This window comes from Bufo bufo, chromosome 9 (genome assembly GCF_905171765.1).
Source record: "Bufo bufo chromosome 9, aBufBuf1.1, whole genome shotgun sequence".
Lineage (NCBI taxonomy): Eukaryota > Metazoa > Chordata > Amphibia > Anura > Bufonidae > Bufo > Bufo bufo.
In genome coordinates, this window is record NC_053397.1 from 106,607,851 (window position 1) to 106,630,980 (window position 23,130).

Genomic DNA, 23,130 nt, shown 5'->3' on the forward strand with positions numbered 1-23,130 from the left:
GCCCCTAAAATGCCAGGGCAGTATAACTACCCCACAAGTGACCCCATTTTGGAAAGAAGAGACCCCAAGGTATTTCGTGATGGGCATAGTGAGTCCATAGAAGTTTTTATTTTTTGTCACAAGTTAGTGGAATATGAGACTTTGTAAGAAAAAAAAAAAAAAAAAAAAAAATCATCATTTTCCGCTAACTTGTGACAAAAAATAAAAAGTTCTATGAACTCACTATGCCCATCAGCGAATACCTTAGGGTGTGTACTTTCCGAAATGGGGTCATTTGTGGGGTGTTTGTACTGTCTGGCCATTGTAGAACCTCAGGAAACATGACAGGTGCTCAGAAAGTCAGAGCTGCTTCAAAAAGCGGAAATTCACATTTTTGTACCATAGTTTGTAAACGCTATAACTTTTACCCAAACCATTTTTTTTTTACCCAAACATTTTTTTTATCAAAGACATGTAGAACTATAAATTTAGAGCAAAATTTCTATATGGATCTCGTTTTTTTTGCAAAATTTTACAACTGAAAGTGAAAAATGTCATTTTTTTGCAAAAAAATCGTAAAATTTCGATTAATAACAAAAAAAGTAAAAATGTCAGCAGCAATGAAATACCACCAAATGAAAGCTCTATTAGTGAGAAGAAAAGGAGGTAAAATTCATTTGGGTGGTAAGTTGCATGACCGAGCAATAAACGGTGAAAGTAGTGTAGGTCAGAAGTGTAAAAAGTGGCCTGGTCTTTCAGGGTGTTTAAGCACTGGGGGCTGAGGTGGTTAAGTCCTACGCATCGCCACAGCCCTTCGGGGTCCACCCTCAGAGAACGACTCGACCGACAGGTAGCAGACTACCTCGCCTTAACTGCAGATATCGACACTCTGAAGAGCGATGAACCCCTTGACTACTGGGTGTGCAGGCTTGACCTGTGGCCTGAGCTATCCCAATTTGCGATAGAACTTCTGGCCTGCCCCGCTTCAAGTGTCCTGTCAGAAAGGACCTTCAGTGCAGCAGGAGGTATTGTCACTGAGAAGAGAAGTCGCCTAGGTCAAAAAAGTCTAGATTACCTCACTAGGGATGAGCGAACCCGAACTGTATAGTTCGTAAAAGTCCGGGTTCGGGTTCGGTGTTCGGCGCTTTCTTGGCGCTTTTTGAAAGGCTGCAAAGCAGCCAATCAACAAGCGTCATACTACTTGCCCCAAGAGGCCATCACAGCCTTGCCTACTATTGGCATGGCTGTGATTGGCCAGTGGAGCATGTGACCCAGCCTCTATATAAGCTTGGGTCACGTAGCGCTGCACGTCACTCTGCTGATTCAAGCATAGGGAGAGGTTGCTGCTGCGACGTTAGGGCGAGATTAGGCAGATTAACTCCTCCAAAAGACTTCATTCTGTGATCGATCTGCAGCTGTGGATCATTGAAGTGCTAATATCGACTTGCTCACTTTTTTGAGGCTGCCCAGAGCGTTTTTAGATCACTTTTTTCTGTGGTGATCGGCGGCCATTTTGTGGCTTGTGGTGCGCCAGCACAAGCTATCACCAAGTGTATTTAACCATCAATAGTGTGGTTATTTTTTGCTATATCCTACATCAGCTGCAGGCTGAGCCTGTGTCACCGAAGTGCATTTAACCATCAACAGTCTGGTTATTTTTTGGCCATATACTACATCAGCTGCAGGCTGAGCCTGTGTCACCGAAGTGCATTTAACCATCAACAGTCTGGTTATTTTTTGGCCATATACTACATCAGCTGCAGGCAGAGCCTGTGTCACCCAAGTGCATTTAACCATCAATAGTGTGGTTATTTTTTGGCCATATACTACATCAGGGGCAAGTTGAGCCTGTCACCCAGCGCCTAAAAAATAGACCTGACATTTCTATTCAACCAAATCTGTACTGTTTTAGCTGGTCAAGTTATTTGTAGTTACCGTAAAAGCACATTTTTTGTTCTGGGTTGAAAAACTATTCCCAAATTTGCCATTCTCAAAATAACTAGTTTCTGCTATATGAGGCCTACTTGAAATCTATCCCAAAAAGGATATCTTACATTGAAGGTGCTGATAGTGTCATTCAGAAAAATTTAACACACACGCTACCGTGCAGATACAAGTCTAATTCTGTGATTAAACCTATACCTGTCACACAGCGCAAAAAAAACCTGGCCTCACATTTCTATTCAACCAAATCTGTACTGTTTTAGCTGGTCAAGTTATTTGTAGTGACCGTAAAAGCACACTTTTTGTTCTGGGTTGAAAAACTATTCCCAAATTTGCCATTCTCAAAATTGTGGTGAACGGGAACAATGAGGAAAACATCTAATAAGGGACGCGGACGTGGACAAGGTCGTGGTGGTGTTAGTGGACCCTCTGGTGCTGGGAGAGGATGTGGCCGTTCTGCCACAGCCACACGTCCTAGTGAACCAACTACCTCAGGTCCCAGTAGCCAGCAGAATTTACAGCGATATTTGGTGGGGCCCAATGCCGTTCTAAGGATGGTAAGGCCTGAGCAGGTACAGGCATTAGTCAATTGGGTGGCCGACAGTGCATCCAGCACGTTCACATTATCTCCCACCCAGTCTTCTGCAGAAAGCACACAGATGGCGCATGAAAACCAAGCCCATCGGTCTGTCACATCACCCCCATGCATATCAGGGAAACTGTCTGAGCCTCAAGTTATGCAGCAGTCTCTTATGCTGTTTGAAGACTCTGCTGCCAGGGTTTCCCAAGGGCATCCACCTAGCCCTTCCCCAGGGGTGGAAGAGATAGAATGCACTAATGCACAACCACTTATTTTTCCTGATGATGAGGACATGGGAATACCACCTCAGCACGTCTCTGATGATGACGAAACACAGGTGCCAACTGCTGCGTCTTTCTGCAGTGTGCAGACTGAACAGGAGGTCAGGGATCAAGACTGGGTGGAAGACGATGCAGGGGACGATGAGGTCCTAGACCCCACATGGAATGAAGGTCGTGCCACTGACTTTCATAGTTCGGAGGAAGAGGCAGTGGTGAGACCGAGCCAACAGCGTAGCAAAAGAGGGAGCAGTGGGCAAAATCAGAACACCCGCCGCCAAGAGACTCCGCCTGCTACTGACCGCCGCCATCTGGGACCGAGCACCCCAAAGGCAGCTTCAAGGAGTTCCCTGGCATGGCACTTCTTCAAACAATGTGCTGACGACAAGACCCGAGTGGTTTGCACGCTGTGCCATCAGAGCCTGAAGCGAGGCATTAACGTTCTGAACCTTAGCACAACCTGCATGACCAGGCACCTGCATGCAAAGCATGAACTGCAGTGGAGTAAACACCTTAAAAACAAGGAACTCACTCAGTCTCCCCCTGCTACCTCTTCTGCTGCTGCCGCCGCCTCGGCCTCTTCTGCTGCTGCCGCCGCCTCTGCCTCTTCCTCCGCCTCTGGAGGAACGTTGGCACCTGCCGCCCAGCAAACATGGGATGTACCACCAACACCACCACCTGCGTCACCAAGCATCTCAACCATGTCACACGGCAGCGTTCAGCTCTCCATCTCACAAACATTTGAGAGAAAGCGTAAATTCCCACCTAGCCACCCTCGATCCCTGGCCATGAATGCCAGCATTTCTAAACTACTGGCCTATGAAATGCTGTCATTTAGGCTGGTGGACACAGACAGCTTCAAACAGCTCATGTCGCTTGCTGTCCCACAGTATGTTGTTTCCAGCCGGCACTACTTCTCCAAGAGAGCCGTGCCTTCCCTGCACAACCAAGTGTCCGATAAAATCAAGTGTGCACTGCGCAACGCCATCTGTGGCAAGGTCCACCTAACCACAGATACGTGGACCAGTAAGCACGGCCAGGGACGCTATATCTCCCTAACTGCACACTGGGTAAATGTAGTGGCGGCTGGGCCCCAGGCGGAGAGCAGTTTGGCGCACGTCCTTCCGCCGCCAAGGATCGCAGGGCAACATTCTTTGCCTCCTGTCTCCTCCTCCTCCTACTCAGCCTACTCCTCCTCTTCTTCCACCTGCTCATCCAGTCAGCCACACACCTTCACCACTAACTTCAGCACACCCCGGGGTAAACTTCAGCAGGCCGTTCTGAAACTCATATGTTTGGGGGACAGGCCCCACACCGCACAGGAGTTGTGGCGGGGTATAGAACAACAGACCGACGAGTGGTTGCTGCCGGTGAGCCTCAAGCCCGGCCTGGTGGTGTGCGATAATGGGCGAAATCTCGTTGCAGCTCTGGGACTAGCCGGTTTGACGCACATCCCTTGCCTGGCGCATGTGCTGAATTTGGTGGTGCAGAAGTTCATTCGCAACTACCCCGACATGTCAGAGCTGCTGCATAAAGTGCGGGCCGTCTGTTCGCGCTTCCGGCGTTCACACCCTGCCGCTGCTCGCCTGTCTGCGCTACAGCGTAACTTCGGCCTTCCCGCTCACCGCCTCATATGCAACGTGCCCACCAGGTGGAACTCCACCTTGCATATGCTGGACAGACTGTGCGAGCAGCAGCAGGCCATAGTGGAGTTTCAGCTGCAGCACGCACGGGTCAGTCGCACTGCGGATCAGACCCACTTCACCACCAATGACTGGGCCTCCATGCGAGACCTGTGTGCCCTGTTGCGCTGTTTCGAGTACTCCACCAACATGGCCAGTGGCGATGACGCCGTTATCAGCGTTACAATACCACTTCTATGTCTCCTTGAGAAAACACTTAGGGCGATGATGGAAGAGGAGGTGGCCCAGGAGGAAGAGGAGGAAGAGGGGTCATTTTTAGCACTTTCAGGCCAGTCTCTTCGAAGTGACTCAGAGGGAGGTTTTTTGCAACACCAGAGGCCAGGTACAATTGTGGCCAGACAGGGCCCACTACTGGAGGACGAGGATGAGGAGGAGGTGGAGGAGGATGAGGATGAAGCATGTTCACAGCGGGGTGGCACCCAAAGCAGCTCGGGCCCATCACTGGTGCGTGGCTGGGGGGAAACACAGGACGATGACGATACGCCTCCCACAGAGGACAGCTTGTCCTTACCTCTGGGCAGCCTGGCACACATGAGCGACTACATGCTGCAGTGCCTGCGCAACGACAGCAGAGTTGCCCACATTTTAACGTGTGCGGACTACTGGGTTGCCACCCTGCTGGATCCCCGGTACAAAGACAATGTGCCCACCTTACTTCCTACACTGGAGCGTGATAGGAAGATGCGCGAGTACAAGCGCACGTTGGTAGACGCGCTACTGAGAGCATTCCCAAATGTCACAGGGGAACCAGTGGAAGCCCAAGGCGAAGGCAGAGGAGGAGCAAGAGGTCGCCAACGCAGCTGTGTCACGGCCAGCTCCTCTGAGGGCAGGGTTAGCATGGCAGAGATGTGGAAAAGTTTTGTCACCACGCCACAGCTAACTGCACCACCACCTGATACGGAACGTGTTAGCAGGAGGCAACATTTCACTAACATGGTGGAACAGTACCTGTGCACACCCCTCCACGTACTGACTGATGGTTCGGCCCCATTCAACTTCTGGGTCTCCAAATTGTCCACGTGGCCAGAGCTAGCCTTTTATGCCTTGGAGGTGCTGGCCTGCCCGGCGGCCAGCGTTTTGTCTGAACGTGTATTCAGCACGGCAGGGGGCGTCATTACAGACAAACGCAGCCGCCTGTCTACAGCCAATGTGGACAAGCTGACGTTCATAAAAATGAACCAGGCATGGATCCCACAGGACCTGTCCATCCCTTGTGCAGATTAGATATTAACTACCTCCCCTTAACAATATATTATTCTACTCCAGGGCACTTCCTCATTCAATACTATTTTTAATTTCATTTTACCATTATATTGCGGGGCAACCCAAAGTTGAATGAACCTCTCCTCTGCCTGGGTGTCGGGGCCTAAATGTGTGACAGTGGCCTGTTCCAGTGGTGGGTGACGTGAAGCCTGATTCTCTGCTATGACATGAAGACAGATTCTGTGCTGACATAAGGCCAGATTCTCTGTTACAGGACCTCTCTCCTCTGCCTGGGCCTAAATATGTGACAGTGGCCTGTTCCAGTGGTGGGTGACGTGAAGCCTGATTCTCTGCTATGACATGAAGACTGATTCTACGCTGACATAAGGCCAGATTCTCTGTTACGGGACCTCTCTCCTCTGTCTGGGTGCCGGGGCCTAAATATGTGACAGTGGCCTGTTCCAGTGGTGGGTGACGTGAAGCCTGATTCTCTGCTATGACATGAAGACTGATTCTGCGCTGACATGAAGCCAGATTCTCTGCTATGGCATGAAGAGACTGATTCTCTGCTGACATGAAGCCAGATTCTTTGCTATGGCATGAAGAGACTGATTCTCTGCTGATGTGAAGCCAGATTCTCTGCTATGGGACCTCTGTCCAATTGATATTGGTAAATTTTTATTTTTTTAATTTTAATTTTAATTCATTTCCCTATCCACATTTGTTTGCAGGGGATTTACCTACATGTTGCTGCCTTTTGCAGCCCTCTAGCTCTTTCCTGGGCTGTTTTACAGCCTTTTTAGTGCCGAAAAGTTCGGGTCCCCATTGACTTCAATGGAAATGTTCGGGTTCGGGATCCGAACCCGACCCGAACTTCGTCCCGAACCCGAACATTTCCGGTAAGTTCAGCCGAACTTCTCGAACCCGAACATCCAGGTGTTTGCTCAACTCTATACCTCACCTTTATTAAGATGAATGAGGGATGGATCCCGAAGGGACTGACAGTGGGCTATACATTCGACTAAAAAAGGCCTGATGAAATGAGCTGCATGGGGCTAAAAATGGTCCACACGCTGCGGTATTTTATCTCTGAATGCCGGATGACTTGTGTGACTTAGCCGTCACCAACTAGGGTTCAAGCCGCAGTGTTTCAGGGCACTTTCTGCCTGGGAAACAAACATCAATTTTTCTGGCCGCTGCTACAGCAGGGGCTGCAACAATACCTAATTTTTCAGTCATGTGTACAAGCCTAATTTTTCTGTCCTCTGGTGCTGCACTGTGGCTTCAAAAACCAAACAAAAAAAAAGGCACATACATGTGTCAATTCCCCTTCATGATCGTTACCTTGTTGTGGTGAAGGGGCTTGCGTATCACAATGAAGCGACCACCTCTTTGAGTGTGTTGGCAATGGCAATGTTTGCACACCCCAGATGATAAGGTCGTTGCTTCATTGTGAACAGACCAAAAGCGATCGGCTGGATAATTTTGCATAGATAAAACATAAATTTTCTTTGTGATCATCTAAGGTGATCATTAAAGCCTACTAGGCCAACAATGGGCCCACACTGCAGAATCATTGTTTTCTGGGTCACTTAACTGTCACTGAACCATAGGCTTTGAAAAACCCCCATCGCCTGCAATCTCCCAAACGTGCGCACGAGCACAGTCATAACTACACCAAGATTGACGCATAGAGGTATAAAATTTATGTCATGAGTGTGTCAACTATTGACAACTCTTTGCGGTTGTCTAAAATCTATTCCATACACGTCCCCTGATAGGGGACGTAACAGGGATTAAACTGATAGGAATAGTACTACTTAACACACCACTCCTATCTGGTGGCACATTAGATTGCACGCGCAGTGCCCCAAATTGGAAGTAGGAGGACCAACCAAGCATCTTTTTCCATCTCCCAGTTCCTAAAATCGATGCCATATACACGTCCCCTGATAGGGGACGTAACAGGGATTAAACTGATAATAATAGAACTACTTAATACACCACTCCTATCTGGTGGCACATTAGATTGCACGCACAGTGCCCCAAATTTGAAGTAGGAGGACCGACCAAGCATCTTTTTCCATCTCCCGGTTCCTAAAATCGATGCCATATACACGTCCCCTAATAAAGGACGTAACAGGGATTAAACTGATAAGAATAGTACTACTTAACACACCACTCCTATCTGGTGGCACATTAGATTGCACGTGCAGTGCCCCAAATTTGAAGTAGGAGGACCGACCAAGCATCTTTTTCCATCTCCCGGTTCCTAAAATCGATGCCATATACACGTCCCCTGATAAGGGACGTAACAGGGATTAAACTGATAAGAATAGAACTACTTAACACACCACTCATATCTGGTGGCACATTAGATTGCACGCGCAGTGCCCCAAATTTGAAGTAGGAGGACCGACCAAGCATCTTTTTCCATCTCCCGGTTCCTAAAATCGATTCTATATACACGTCCCCTGATAGGGGACGTAACAGGGATTAAACTGATAGGAATAGTACTACTTAACACACCTTATAATAACGCAGAGAGAAGCAACGCAGAGAGAGGAGTCTGAAGAAGAGGAGTCAGAGGAGGAAGGCGGCTTTGAGGTGGTGGAAGACCAAACACAGCAGGCATCCCAGGGGGCTTGGTGTCACCTTTCGGGGACCCTTGGTGTTGTACGTGGCTGGGTGGAGGAAGAGACCTTCAATGACATCAGTGAGGACAAGGAACGGGACATGGCTAGCTTGGTATCCAACCTTGTGCAAATGGGGAGTTTGCGGTTGTGCAAATGGACTGTTTGCGGTTGTTTGCGGTGCGTTAAACGGGGAGTTTGGTCTGTCACTGTGAAGCGGGCGTAACCCTTACACTACCTGATCGATACAACATCATACCTGATGTTTTAAAGCACGTTATTCCAAACAATTTAGGAATGTTAGGTGATTTATGCCCTTTATGGATTAAAACCAGACTCTGCGTCAACTATGTAATTTTCCATGGGAGTTTTGCCATGGATCCCCCTCCGGCATGCCACATTCCAGGTGTTAGTCCCCTTGAAACAACTTTTCCATCACTATTGTGGCCAGAAAGAGTCCCTGTGGTTTTTAAAATTCGCCTGCCTATTGAAGTATATGGCTGTTCGCCCGGTTCGCCCGTTCGCGAACATTTGAGGAAATTCGCGATCGCCGTTCGCGAACGGAAAATTTTATGTCATCCACAGATCCCCCCTCAGTGTCATCCACAGATCCCCCCTCAGTGTCATCCACAGATCCCCCCTCAGTGTCATCCACAGATCCCCCCTCAGTGTCATCCACAGATTCCCCCCCCTCAGTGTCATCCACAGATATCCCCCCTCAGTGTCATCCACAGATATCCCCCCCTCAGTGTCATCCACAGATATCCCCCCCTCAGTGTCATCCACAGATATCCCCCCCTCAGTGTCATCCACAGATATCCCCCCCTTAGTGTCATCCACAGATATCCCCCCCTCAGTGTCATCCACAGATATCCCCCCCTCAGTGTCATCCACAGATATCCCCCCCTCAGTGTCATCCACAGATATCCCCCCCTCAGTGTCATCCACAGATATCCCCCCCTCAGTGTCATCCACAGATATCCCCCCCTCAGTGTCATCCACAGATATCCCCCCCTCAGTGTCATCCACAGATACATCCCCCCTCAGTGTCATCCACAGATACATCCCCCCTCAGTGTCATCCACAGATACATCCCCCCTCAGTGTCATCCACAGATACACCCCCCCTCAGTGTCATCCACAGATACACCCCCCCCCTCAGTGTCATCCACAGATATCCCCCCTCAGTGTCATCCACAGATATCCCCCCCTCAGTGCCATCCACAGATATCCCCCCCACTCAGTGTCGTCTACAGATATCCCCCCTCAGTGTCATCCACAGATATCCCCCCCTCAGTGTCATCCACAGATATCCCCCCCACCCAGAGCCGCTTCCTAGCTAATTTATTCACTGCACTTGCCTCTGTGAAATTGAAGAGAAGCGCCGTAATCTCGCACAGGCGCACAGGCAGAGGCCAGGAAGACGGTGCATGCACACTTCAATGCCTCTGCCAGTGCGCCTGTGTGAGATTACGGCACTTCTCTTCAATTTCACAAAGGCAAGTGCAGTGAATAAATTAGCTAGGAGGCGGGGCTGGGCGGGGAGATTGCAGGCACAGGCAGCATCGCTTTGCTGCCTGTGCCGTTCGCAGCGCTCCCTGCGCTGATAAAATCCAGGTCACTGCGCGGGCCGCTTGACATGGCTTCGCGGGCCACATTTGGCCCGCGGGCCGTAGGTTGAGCATCACTGGGCTAGACAATGCCCCTAAGAATACTCGCACTGTTTTATTTCATGTCTTAACTGCCACTGGATATCCACTCAGATTCCTCAACTTTCTGATATTATTCGTAGAGTTAGTTATAACTGTGAGATTGAAGGTACTATGGCTTCTTGTAAAGGCTTATATTCATCATACCTAGATGCCTGGAAGATCTGGAGGGATAAATACCCTATGCTCACTGGCTCTTAGGCCTCCCCTGCATGAGCAGGAACTTGAATAAAACTGTGAATTGGTGATTGTACTAACTCTCTCATCGACCTCTTAAACTGCAATGTATTGTACCTTTGCTAGATGTTAGTAGTACTATGTAAAGTAGATTCCATAGACTCCCCTACAGTGTGGAGCTGGTGGCTACTTATCTGACTCTTTGGCATTAGTTATGTTTGCTTGGTTGTTTCTGTTTTCTTTTCCCTTCCCCTTTTCTTTTAACTCCTTCCTTCCAGAACACAGGAGGTTAACTCCTACATTGATAGACACTTTTCAGCCCAGATCAAGAATTGTATGCTTTCACACTGGAGTTGTTATGCTTTTATCAAGATATATCATGATGTAATGTTATGTCTACCTATACTGTTTTGTAAATAATAATTATGTGAAATAAAAACATGGTGGAAATTGCGTTTTTTTTTTGCTTTTCAATTTCACCCAACTAAAAAACTATTTCAGATTTTTCTCTTGTAAGAATAAGGCCTCATATGACTATTAGAACAGAAAACTCAAAAAGTTACCAAAAAGTTTGTCTGGTCCTTAAAGGGGTATTCTCATCTGAGACAATGGAGGCATATCGCAAGGATATACCCCCTTTATCTGATATGTGCAGGCAAAGAGGTAGCTGGAGGACTCCAGTCCAGCCACCACCAAGTGCTCTTCCCATAGAAGTGAATGGGAGAGCACCGAGCATGCACTGCCACCTCTCCCATTCACTTCTATGGGCCTGACGGAAATAGCCCACCCAGTGCTCGGCTTTTTTCAGTGGCCCCGTAGAAATGAATGGAGGGTGGTTGCGCATGCACAGTGCGCCCTCCACCACTTTCAGGGCTCCGTTTAGGAGATAGGTGCAGTTAGGTGTGGGTCCCACATCTGTCAGACAATGGGGACATATCCTAGCGATATGCCCCCATTGTCTCAGATGAGAAAACCCCTTTAAGGGGATAAGAGCTCCTTCCTCTATCTAACAAACATGCTATCTCTCTAATGTACAAGTCCAGAAAAGCATGGCAGATCCTTGCAGTGATCTTTTATGGTGCCTATGACAAGTCCACTGACATCACAGCTATAGGCCCCTCATGATTGGCTGGAGATGACTGGACAAGGCATTATGGGCAAGCCCTCCTGTTGCATCTTCTCTGTATTCTGATATATGAGGTCAACACCATTTTGATCAATTCAATCAACAACAAACCCCCAAAACTTCAGATTCACGGGGGCATAATGTTTTTAGTAAATTCGATTCATTTAGAATTGATTCACTCATCTCTAGTAGTTTGTAGCTTGTAGCTTTGTTGAGTTGAAAACCACAGTACAGTATTCAGGGTTCTTACTATTAGTGCATGCCATTTTCTAAGATTTCCATAAGCTACAATGGTATCTGCTATCCACTTTACAGCACTGTAACAGTATATGTCTTATGATATTTGGAGTATGACAGATGTATCTACTTTGTAGGATTTCAAGAGTTCAGAAATCTGATGAAGGAGCCTATACCTGTTTAACTTCAAACAGGGCCGGAGTGGACAAAAAACATTACAGTTTACAAGTTTATGGTAAGTTATTGCAACAGTGGCAGACATACCGCCTGCTATGAATCCAAGTAGCCTAAACAGTGAACTTTTGCTTAAACATGGCCAATACCTGAAGGAGGGTGGAGGAGGTAAAAAATTGACAGAAGATGCCACTAATATAATTGTGATCATCCTTCTCCAAAACTCATCACCAGGCTCTTAAGTTGTCAAGCTATATAAAGGTAATGAGATTGAAACCATATTTACCTGGTACATCTCATCTAGGCACTCAGGTGGATATCAACTCCTTGTGTCAGGCAGCTAGCACTCTTTTTCCTCACCCTATGGTTCCATTCACACATCCGTATGTGTTTTGCGGATTCACGGATCTGCAAGACACGGACACCAGCAATGTGCGTTCCGCATTATGCAGACCGCACATAGCCGGCACTATAATAGAAAATGTCTAATCTTGTCTGCAATTGCGGACAACAATAGGACATGTTCTATTTTTTTAGGGAACGGAATTGCGGACCTGGAAGGGCGGATCTGCATTTCCGGTCCAGGCAGCACATGATGCGGCCCCATAGAAATGAATGGGTCCGCAATTCCGTTCTGCAAAATGCGTAACAGAATTGCGCATGTGTGAATGGAGCCTATGTGTTAAAAAACAGTATTTCTCTGTCAAGGGTATAACCACGAAGAAAAATCTGAAAATCCTGAAAAATTTTGTACTAAACCACCAAAATAAGACCTTTGCTCAATTAAAACATAACTTTTACTAAGTTGCGCTTAAAAGTATGGGGAAACCCAGTTAAGTGCTCAAAAATAACAGTGATAACATAAATGTGTATCTCAGTGAATACCTGTAACCGGACAGTCCCTATAATAATAAGGAATGGTCTTACCAGATCAGTATCAGTCTGTCCGTATTACAACCGTCTATATTCCAAACTGATTATTTGTATGCAGTTAGGCTCACATTGATGTATGGATTCTTCCATGGGACAGAGTACTACATAGCCCTAAATATGATCCCTAAACCAAGTGTGGGGGTAGGGGCTATTATACCCTGCCTATCACAATACAGAGCACCCGCCCCGATAGGGGCAACCCCATCAGGAACCTGTCCCTATAGGGGGCCTAAATCCCTAATACTATCCCTCTCTATTGTCCCAACATGTTTCATCCCACTACACAGGGACTCATCAGGGGAGGTATATGATCTTAGAGAGTCAACTAAAGTGAAAACAAAAGGTAAAAATACAAAACAAAACCAACAGTCACAATTTGTTCTGAATATAAGGTAAAAGGATCACTAGCAAAATGATCCAACATCCACTAACCGCTATAACATGTAGTTCAGTTGAATGCTGGAGATGTCGAGTGGATAGACAAGTCCATTTATTCCAGGGACAATTTCAGACAGTGGTCCGTGTCACGATGTGGTGCGGGGAAGTGTCGCCCAGCATCCACGTCTCACCGCCTGTGTAGAAACCACACGGGGCCCCCACGCTGCAGATTTATCATGGAGACATAATTGAGATTTTACCGCATATAACTGCAGTCAGCAACTTATTGAAATACTTCAATAAAAATTTTACAGCATATAACCGCAGCGCTGACCGCTGAATACATTTCGTTTTTCGACCAAAATACTTTAATAAAGATTTTACCGCATATAACCGCAGCGCTGAATGCTGAATAAAATGTATTTTTCGACCGATATATGTCCGAAAAAGTTTTATCACATATAACTTCAACTGAAATACGTCAATAAAGATTTGACCACATATAACAGAGCACAGAGATGGAGAGGGTCTTCAGACGTCTCAGAAATGAACCGCTGCTCCCGACAGCAGCTCCTGGGAAAGTCATGGAGCGTCCCAGTCATCCGACATCTATTCCGGATTATTTTGAAAGTGTATAGGAACCACACGGGGCCCCCACGCTGCAGATTTATCATAGAGAGATCATGAAGATTTTACCGCATATAACTGCAGTGCTGATCTTATTGAAATACGTTAATAAAGATTTTACCGCATATAACTGCAGCGCTGAACACTGAATAAAATTAGTTCTTCGACCGAAATACGTCCCAAAAGGTTTTACCACATAAAACTTTGACTGAAATACGTCAATAAAGATTTTACCACATATAACGAGCACGGAGATGGAGAGGGTCTTCTGATTCCCCCCGCACTATACGGACATCTCAGAAATGAACCGCTGCTCCCGAGAGCAGCTCCTGGGAAGGTCATGGAGCGTCCCGGTCATCCGGCATCTATTCGCTCCGCTGAAGGATTATTTTGCCCCCACGCTGCAGATTTATCATGGAGATATTACCGCATAAAACTGCAGCGCTGACTGCTGAATAAATTTTGTTTTTCAACCGAAATACTTCAATAAATATTTTACCACATATAACCGCCGCCGACGTGAACTGAGAATATATTTTTCTTTTTGTACTGAAATACAAAATAACACATATGACTGCTGCACTGACTGACTGCTACCGCCGCTACTTGCGTGAACCCCTGCACCACTAGTTCCCGGGTAGGTAGGCTCCCGACCTCCCACTGCTGCCACTCTGCTGACTCCCAGCCATGCTTACATATAACCGCCGACTGGAACTGAAAATATATTTTTCTTTTTGTACTGAAAAGGCCAGTAAACGCTTTCAGCAGAAATAAATGCACCAGTGAAGTGCGTATATATTTTTATTTCTTCTGTACTGAAATAGGCCACTAAACGCTTTTGTCACAAATAAGTACACCAGTGAAGTGCATATTTTTTTTTTCTATAATGAAATAGGCCACTAAACGCTTTTGTGACAATTAAGTGCACCAGTGAAGTGCGTATATTTTTTCCTTTCTAAAATGAAATAGGCCACTAAACCCTTTTGTCACAAATAACTGCACCAGTGAAGTGCATATATTATTTTCTTTAAATAATGAAATGGGCCACTGAATGCTTTTGCCACAAATACTGTAAGTGCACCAGTGAAGTGCGTTTATATAGTTTTCTTTCTGTACTGAAATAGGCCACTAAACCCTTTTGCCACAAAAAAAACTGCACCAGTGAATAGCGTATATATTTTTCTTTCTATAATGAAATAGGCCACTAAATGCTTTTGCACAAATAAGTGCACCAGTGAAGTGCATATATTTTTCTTTCTATAATGAAATAGGCCACTAAACACTTTTGCCACAAATAAGTGCACCAGTGAAGTGTGTATATTTTTTTCTTTCTATACTGAAAAAGGCCACTAAACCCATTTGCCACAAATAACTGCACCAGTGAAGTGCATATATTTTTTTCTTTCTATAATGAAATAGGCCACTGAACCCTTTTGCTACAAATAAGTGCACCAGTGAAGTGTGTACTGTATATATTTTTATTTCTGTACTGAAATAGGCCACTAAACCCTTTTGCCACAAATAACTGCACCAGTGAAGTGCGTATATTTTTTTCTTTCTATAATGAAATATGCCACTGAACGTTTTTCCCACAAATAAGTGCACCAGTGAAGTGCGTATATATATATTTTTTTCTATACTGAAATAGGCCACTAAACCCTTTTGCCACAAATAACTGCACCAGTAAAGTGTATATTTTTTCTTTCCATAAAGAAATAAGCCTCTAAATGCTTTTGCCACAAATAAGCGCACCAGTGAAGTGCGTATATTTTTTCTTTCTATAATGAAATAGGCCACTGAACTCTTTTGCCACAAATAAGTGCACCAGTGTAGTGCGTATATTTTTTTCTTTCTGTACGCTTTCAACACATATACGGTAACTGCAGAAGTGAACTGCATATATATTTTTCTTGTTTGAAAAGATATAAGCCACTAAAGGGTTTTCAGCATACTACTTGCACCCCAAGAACAAATTGCTGGAATGACAGAGCTGTATAATGACTATTTTGATCCCCACATAATCTTTTCCTGCACTTGTAAATTGCTCTTATGACACTGTCCCTAGCGCCTTCTGACATCTCTCCCTGCACTAAGATGCTGTGAAATGATTCCTCCCTATCCTTTCCCTGCACTTATAAATCATTTTTTCATTTTTTTTTTCACAATCAGGTTTTTCCAATTGCTGTCCTTAGCGCCTTCTCACGTCTGTCCCTGCATTCAGAACGATTGAAATTGTCTGACTCTAAGATGGCCGCCGTATTTATAGGGCTGTGACATCACAGGGCTGGCTGGCTGCTGTTTGGCTGCATGCATGGCATTGTGGGTCAGCCCGCCTTCCTAGAGTTCCTTGCCCCATGTCCTCACACGTGTAGCCGCCATTGTAGCAGCCATTTTAGGAAAAATAGCGATTTGCTACCACGAAGCGCGAGGAAATTCGCATTCATTGCGAATCAAATTTTTCCTGAAATTCGGATCGAATTCCACTTCTTCAGCTTCGATTCGCTCATCTCTACTTATAAGGATGTGGAAAATGCTACCTACTGGCGTCAGTGAACACATACAGTTCAGATAAAACTTCGAGCTAAAAGGGGAATTGCAATCTTAAAATGCTATGGCGTGTCACTGGGATATGCCACCATATTCTAATCAGTGGGGTCCAACCCCTGGGATCCCCACTAATTACAAAAACAAAGAGACAGATGTCCCTCCTGGCCACTGGTTATGGAGGAAACTGCAGCACAACATCATGTAAAGTTAATGAGGTGGTTTTGTACTTCTCTCCATAGTAGGGGTTGGGAGGGTCATTGTGCCATCCTATGATGTGTCAGATAAGACTGCCCACTTGGCTATTGAACTCAGAAAGAACAGAGATGTAAATGTATAAACTACAAGCTTTGTTGAATAATTTTCCATAGTACTAGTATGTCAATCGGCTCAGCTCCTTCTGCTCTATAACATGGCGCCTGCAGGTTACTCTGTATTTCCATGGTTCCTTGCTATAATTCAGCACTGCAGCCTCTTCATTCTGAGGATCATTAGGGACCTCACTAGGAAGTAACGGCAATTCTTAGCAATAAAGAGACATATTTGATTTCTGTATATCTCCCACAATAATTATGCTTGATCTTGTAGTATCCCCACACATCGATGATGCAGATAAGACTGAACAGCTGACTACTGTGAAAGGTAATCCCACTATAATGTCATGCCTTGCCAGCGGGCAACCTGTGCCACATATTTCATGGCTAAAGGATGGAAAAGCTATAGATCATGGTGAAAGAAGAGGAATGATCCTGCAAATTCTTAATACTGAAATGAGTGATATCGGAAGATACTCATGCGTGGCATCCAATGACGCAGGAAGTGTCAGCAAACATTTTATCCTCAATGTTCTGGGTGAGTTAAACTTTTCTTTTTAAAAGTCAGTATGAAACATATCTGGGATTTTGATCTGGGATTTGGATAATCACATATATGTGAATACAATTATATAAAGCTGTGTTCACACTGGCATCATGTTTTCCATTTTTCAGGCTGCTTGACAGGACTCATTGTAAGGCTACATTCACACGACCGTATGTGTTTTGCGGTCCGCAAATTGCAGATCCACAAAAAAAGGATGACATCCGTATGGCATTGTTTTTTTTTTTTGCAGATCCATTGCAACAATGCCTATCCTTGTCCGCAAAATGGACAGGAATAGGACATGTTCTATTTTCTTTGCTGGGCTACGGAATGGACATATACGGATGCGGAAAGCACACGATGTGCTGTATGCATTTTTTGCGGACCTATTGAAATGAATAGGTCTGCATCCTATCTGCAAAAAAAAACTGAATGGACACGGAAACAAATACGTTTGTGTGAATGTAGCTTAAGGCCCCTTTCACACGGGCTAGTTTTCCGCGCGTGTACAATGCGTGAGGTGAACGCATTGCACCCGCACTGAATCCGGACCCATTCATTTCTATGGGGCTGTGCACATGAGCGGTGATTTTCACGCATCACTTATGCGTTGCGTGAAAATCACAGCATGCTCTATATTGTGCATTTATCACGCAACGCAGGCCCCATAGAAGTGAATGGGGCTGCGTGAAAATCGCAAGCATCCGCAAGCAAGGGCGGATGCTGTGCGATTTTCACGCACGGTTGCTAGGAGACGATCGGGGTGGAGACCCGATCATTATTATTTTCCCTTATAACATGGTTATAAGGGAAAATAATAGCATTCTTAATACAGAATGCATAGTACAATAGCGCTGGAGGGGTTAAAAAAATAATAATAATAATTTAACTCACCTTAATCCCCTTGCTCTCGCAGCCCGGCTTCTCTTCTGTCTTCTTCTTTGCTGTGTACAGGAAAAGGACCTGTGGTGACGTCACTCCGGTCATCACATGGTCCATCACATGATCCATCATCATGGTAAAAATATCATGTGATGGACCATGTGATGAGCGCAGTGACGTCACCACAGGTCCTTTTCCTGTACACAGCAAAGAAGAAGACAGAAGAGAAGCCGGGCTGCGCGAGCAAGTGGATTAAGGTGAGTTAAATTATTATTTATTTTTTTAACCCCTCCAGCGCTATTGTACTATGCATTCTGTATTAAGAATGCTATTATTTTCCCTTATAAGCATGTTATAAGGGAAAATAATACAATCTACACAACCCCGATCCCAAACCTGAACTTCTGTGAAGAAGTTCGGGTTTGGGTACCAAACATGCCGATTTTTCTCACGCGCGTGCAAAACGCATTACAATGTTTGCACTCGCGTGGAAAAATCACGCATGTTCCCACAACGCACCCGCACCTTTTCCCGCAACGCCCATGTGAAACCAGCCTAAGTCATCATAGTCTGCTATGACCCTCTCCACCCATGTTACTGAATTATGGAGATTAATAAATTGAATTAGTTTAGAATTTCCAAAACATCTGGCTTCCAAATGAGGTCAAAGTTTTTGAGATTCGAATCAGAAAAACCACGCAAAATGTCATCCTTTTCACATATAAAATTCAGTACACTAGTGAGATGAGCAGGGCAGGGAATATGACCCCCATCAGTCAGCTTCACAGCCAATCAAGAGAGATGATATAGATGTATCATGAGCACTATGCGTTTGGCTATTTTCGGAAGTCCTATTGAAATGAATGGGAGCTGCACCACGCAAATGTGGTCACTGCTCGATTCATTTTTATGGGGCCAACAGAAATAGCCGAGCCAGCGCTCAGCTATTTTTAGAGCTCTCTTAGGAATGAATGGAGGGTGGCCGTGTACGGTATGTACGGTGTGCCCTCCGGGACATTGCGGACTCTGTTCTCAGTATACCTGTAGGTGTGGGTCACAGAGTTCAGACCTGCACCTATCAGACATAGGGGACATATCCTAGTGATATGCCCCAAATATCGGAGATGGTAATAGCCCTTTAAGCGTATTTTCCAATGTCACTCTCAGCATATATTTTTGCCACAGACTGTGTCTAATTGAGCATTTTTTGCAAAAACCTATTGCAGAGTTTATTTTATTAATATTAAATAGTAACTGTACAATCAGTGTATTTTCCAGCGTTACCATCAATGTATATTTTTGCAGACAACGCACTTTTTTTTCATTAAACCTGTTGCAAGGTTTGTTCATTTAATAATAAGTGTACCAAATCTGTAAACTTTAAATAGGTTTCACAATAAAATGACAAAGTGGTAATTGATGAGTTAATGGGAAAAAAAAAGACCCGTGCCACATCATCTGTAAGTGAGAATGTCCATAGTTGTAGTAGTGCAAGCAGCAACAACAGCAGCTTAGTCAGAATCCGTTGTCCAGCCAGAAGTAGTTGCAAGCCGCGGTTCTCCTTCTGGACTGGATGGGCCACTCATCATCTCAATTACAGAAGGTGATGTTACCTCAGATTTTTTAACTGGGACTTTGACCCTGGGTTTGGCACATTTCTCCTGCTGCTCCTACTTGCTGCCCCAGAGAAGCCTTTCATTTACACCATCTTTGTCCTCACTGCCCCCTTCTAATGGGGTATCTTCTTTTTTCATAAAAAGAGACACCAACACCTCATATGCTATGGAAGAAACTCAGTTGAGGAGTTGTATGATAAGAGTCAGCATTTGGACTGACTTCCATGAGGTTTTGGTTTATGCAGATGCATTGCTGTGTTGGTGGTGGTGGTATGGTCACGCATAACTGTGGTGACAGTGGAATTGCAATGGGCAGCCGTGCCCCAGGGCCCTCTATATCGCGTCCCAGGTAGAGGAAATGATGAGTGGTATGTTGCAGTCTAAAATGTCTCTTTATGTGTGTCACGGTGCTCCTACCTGGGTATGGCTGGACCACAGGCTTTGGCCCCGAAGCAATAAATAAGGGAATAATTGAGGGATTTGAAGAAATAACTTCTTCAGACCTTGAGATGAAGTTCAATGGCAGCTTTACTTGAATAAATGTTTCTCCAAACAGTTTCAGGCTTTGTCTTGGTTCCAGCAGGCTTTAGCATTAAACTGGCAGGCAAACTCAACCCTGCTATGTCTGTTTCTCTCTGACTCTGCTGTATGATGCACTTCTCTCTGTAGTCTGACTCTAGGTTATGCCAGGGAACTAATCTTCTGGCTCTTGAGGCTTTAGGCTTTTGCCTCCATGGCCAGCAGAGTTTAGGGTTCTCTAGCTGGCATGGGCATGTCCAGCAGAGACGTGCCCCTGCACACCCTTCCCCTGTCTGGGGGTGAACTAGACTGACTCAAACTGGTCCCCAAGCTTCCTGCAGGAAGAAGGACAAGCCCAATTCTCTCCAGAGGGGGTTAGAATGGAATGGTAAGTTCCATTCTATCGAAGTACAGCTCTGCCATATTTGCTGCCACCTGCTGGTGAACCAGGCATTTTACATGAACATAACAGTTGCAAACAGATTAGGAATGCACAGTGTGGAGGACCTGGACAAAATATATAGATGGATTTAGTGTTAGTCCAATAAAGACAGTACCAGGGTGCAGGAGTGGTAACAAATACAAAGGAGGGAGTCATAAGGAGGGGCAAGGAGTCCATGACATCATGACATATCACAGTCTGAGAAAAGTGGCGAGGAAGATGATGACTATGATGATGACTGTGTGTTGGACAGGGCCTGAGAGCTGGATCAGAATGATGGGGAGTAGTGTTGATCCAGAATATTCTAATAGCAAATTTTTATCGCGAATATTGGCACTTTGAGAATTCATGAAGATGTAGAATATAGTGGTATATATTCGTAATCGCGAATATTCCCGGTTTTTTTTTCCCATCAGTAACCTCCCTTCTTGCTTGTGGGCCAATGAGAAGTCTGCAATATCTTTGTCTGAGCTTAGCAACATCCCTAGCAACCAACAGGAAAGTTGACTACCCCTTACTATATAAGAAACTCCCCAGCAGCCATCTTCTGCTGTTTTTTGCATTTCAGAGAGAGAGAGATAGAGCAAGCAGTGTCATTGCTTTTCTCTGTGCTTGCATCTGGATCCTATTCCTTATCCAATTACATAAAAAGGAAAAAAAAGGGAAAAAAAAGGAGGCAGCGCCTCGTGTGTAGAACCTTACAGTAATGGGTAATAGCAAATACACTGATTATGCTTACCAAATGGGGTTGTGATGGGTCACAACGCCTCCGAATCACTTTGCTGGATATTACCCGTCCAGCTTGCGGGAAAGTCTGCGTCTGCTGCCCTGGTCTGTGCCCTTTGCCGTAAATAACGGTTAACGGGATAAAGATACATGCAGTGAAAGAAGAATTCAGACCATTCCGGGTGGCGCTGGTGCAGAAGGAACTCCGTACTCCAATGTTACCAATAGAGGTAATCTTTTATTCAAAAGTCGACGCGTTTCAGGGGCAAACAGCCCCCTTCATCAGAACAATAAACTTATTACATGCAAACATACTTTTTCACATTGTTTCTTTTATGTGCTCTGTTTGCGCGCAATGTGTGTGAGCCACAGGGGGCGGGGAAGGGGAGGAATTGGGGGCGTGAAAGCTTGAGGGGTCATTAGGATACAGTGACTCCCTTCAAGTTAATAAACAGCCAATTGCTCAATATTATAGGCGTTATTAGTATCGTATGCCACGCCTCCCAGTGACATATTGTGAGGGGTGCTTTCCCTCATTCGTCGTGCCTCCGGATGACGTCTATGGGGCGTACCTAAGATCTCTCTCCAGGTCGGTCACGTGCTCACTCTGTGACGTGTAATGGGGCGTGTATAGAATGATTGTAATTTACGATATCAAATAAGACTGGATATGTTGGCTGTTGGGTAGATCTAACATGTAACCCATGCAACTTGAAGAAAGACAGAGAATACTGAAAAAAAAAAAATAATAATAATAAAGAAACTATACAAAACACTATTATAGCACATAAAAGAAACAATGTGAAAAAGTATGTTTGCATGTAATAAGTTTATTGTCCTGATGATGGGGGCTGTTTGCCCCTGAAACGCGTCGGTTATCCAATTACATTAGATAGTTAGTTAGCTCATATATATATATAATACAGATAGTTAGTGGGAGATAGTCAGTGTTGATTAGATAGTGATATAGTGTAGCTGTCCCAGTGCAGGGTGTTAGGTAGTGTGATAGGTTCTGCTGTCCATACATACCTGCTACAGACATAGTGCTATGATGTCACAACAATACTTAGTGCACCATCAGTAATATCTACTCAGACATGATAAAATGTGAAGTTGCATGTATTGCGCAAAAAATTGCGCATCATTAGTGATAATACTATGCACGCCCCCCGCGCGTCTATGCGCATTCATGAGAATGGTTTTTGGGCTGAGCGCCGAGCTGATCACTCGGCGCTCGGCTGTGTAGTCTGTGTGGAGTTATGTGACGCTGGCCACATCACATGACCCCTCTGGCTCCCTATTTAAACAGGCAGCCTGCTGGCCACTGATTGCCTGTTATTTAGGTTCCACCTGCGACTTTGTCTTTCCTGGCGTACTTACCTCCTGCTGAATTCCTGACGATCCTCTGCCTGCTCCTTGTGTACTTTGCTGCTCTCCTGGTATTCTGACCCCGGCTTCCTCCTGACGATCCTCTGCTGACTCCTTTGGTACTTCACGACTCTCCTGGTATTTATGACCCTGGCTTCTCCTGACAATTCTCTGCTTGCTCCATTTGTACTTCGTAGCTTTCCTGGTATAGACTCGGTCCGTTCACATTCTGTTGTTTGTCTGATCTGTCCTCCTTGCACTTATTCCAAGCTAGGGATTGCTGTCCAGTTGTCCCCTGTCATTAGAACTCGCGAGGCAGGGCCAGGGGTGAGGGTGGAGCGCAGTGGTCACTTCCCTCCCCCTGTGTGTGTGTACGCAACCGTTACAGCAGATGTAGCAGTCGCTACCGGGCCCAGGAGCCACCCTTGTGCTACATAAGAAGACATCAGTATTATGGAAAATGCATGCTGGTCAAGTTACACCTCTCGCTCG

General features: G+C 45.5%; 1 protein-coding gene across 3 annotated transcripts in view; it reads left to right on the forward strand.

Moving 5' to 3' along the window:
* HMCN1 (hemicentin 1) overlaps positions 1-23,130 on the forward strand; it is a 723,834-nt gene that overhangs the window by 405,418 nt on the left and 295,286 nt on the right. For all 3 annotated transcript variants that reach the window (XR_005774384.1, XM_040408842.1, XM_040408843.1), the window contains 2 exons: positions 11,706-11,803; positions 16,813-17,076. Coding sequence is in view for 2 of the 3 variants with exons in the window: in XM_040408842.1 (XP_040264776.1) it covers positions 11,706-11,803; positions 16,813-17,076 (362 nt within the window). In the remaining variant the exon portion in view is untranslated. The remainder of the gene's footprint in view (positions 1-11,705; positions 11,804-16,812; positions 17,077-23,130) is intronic.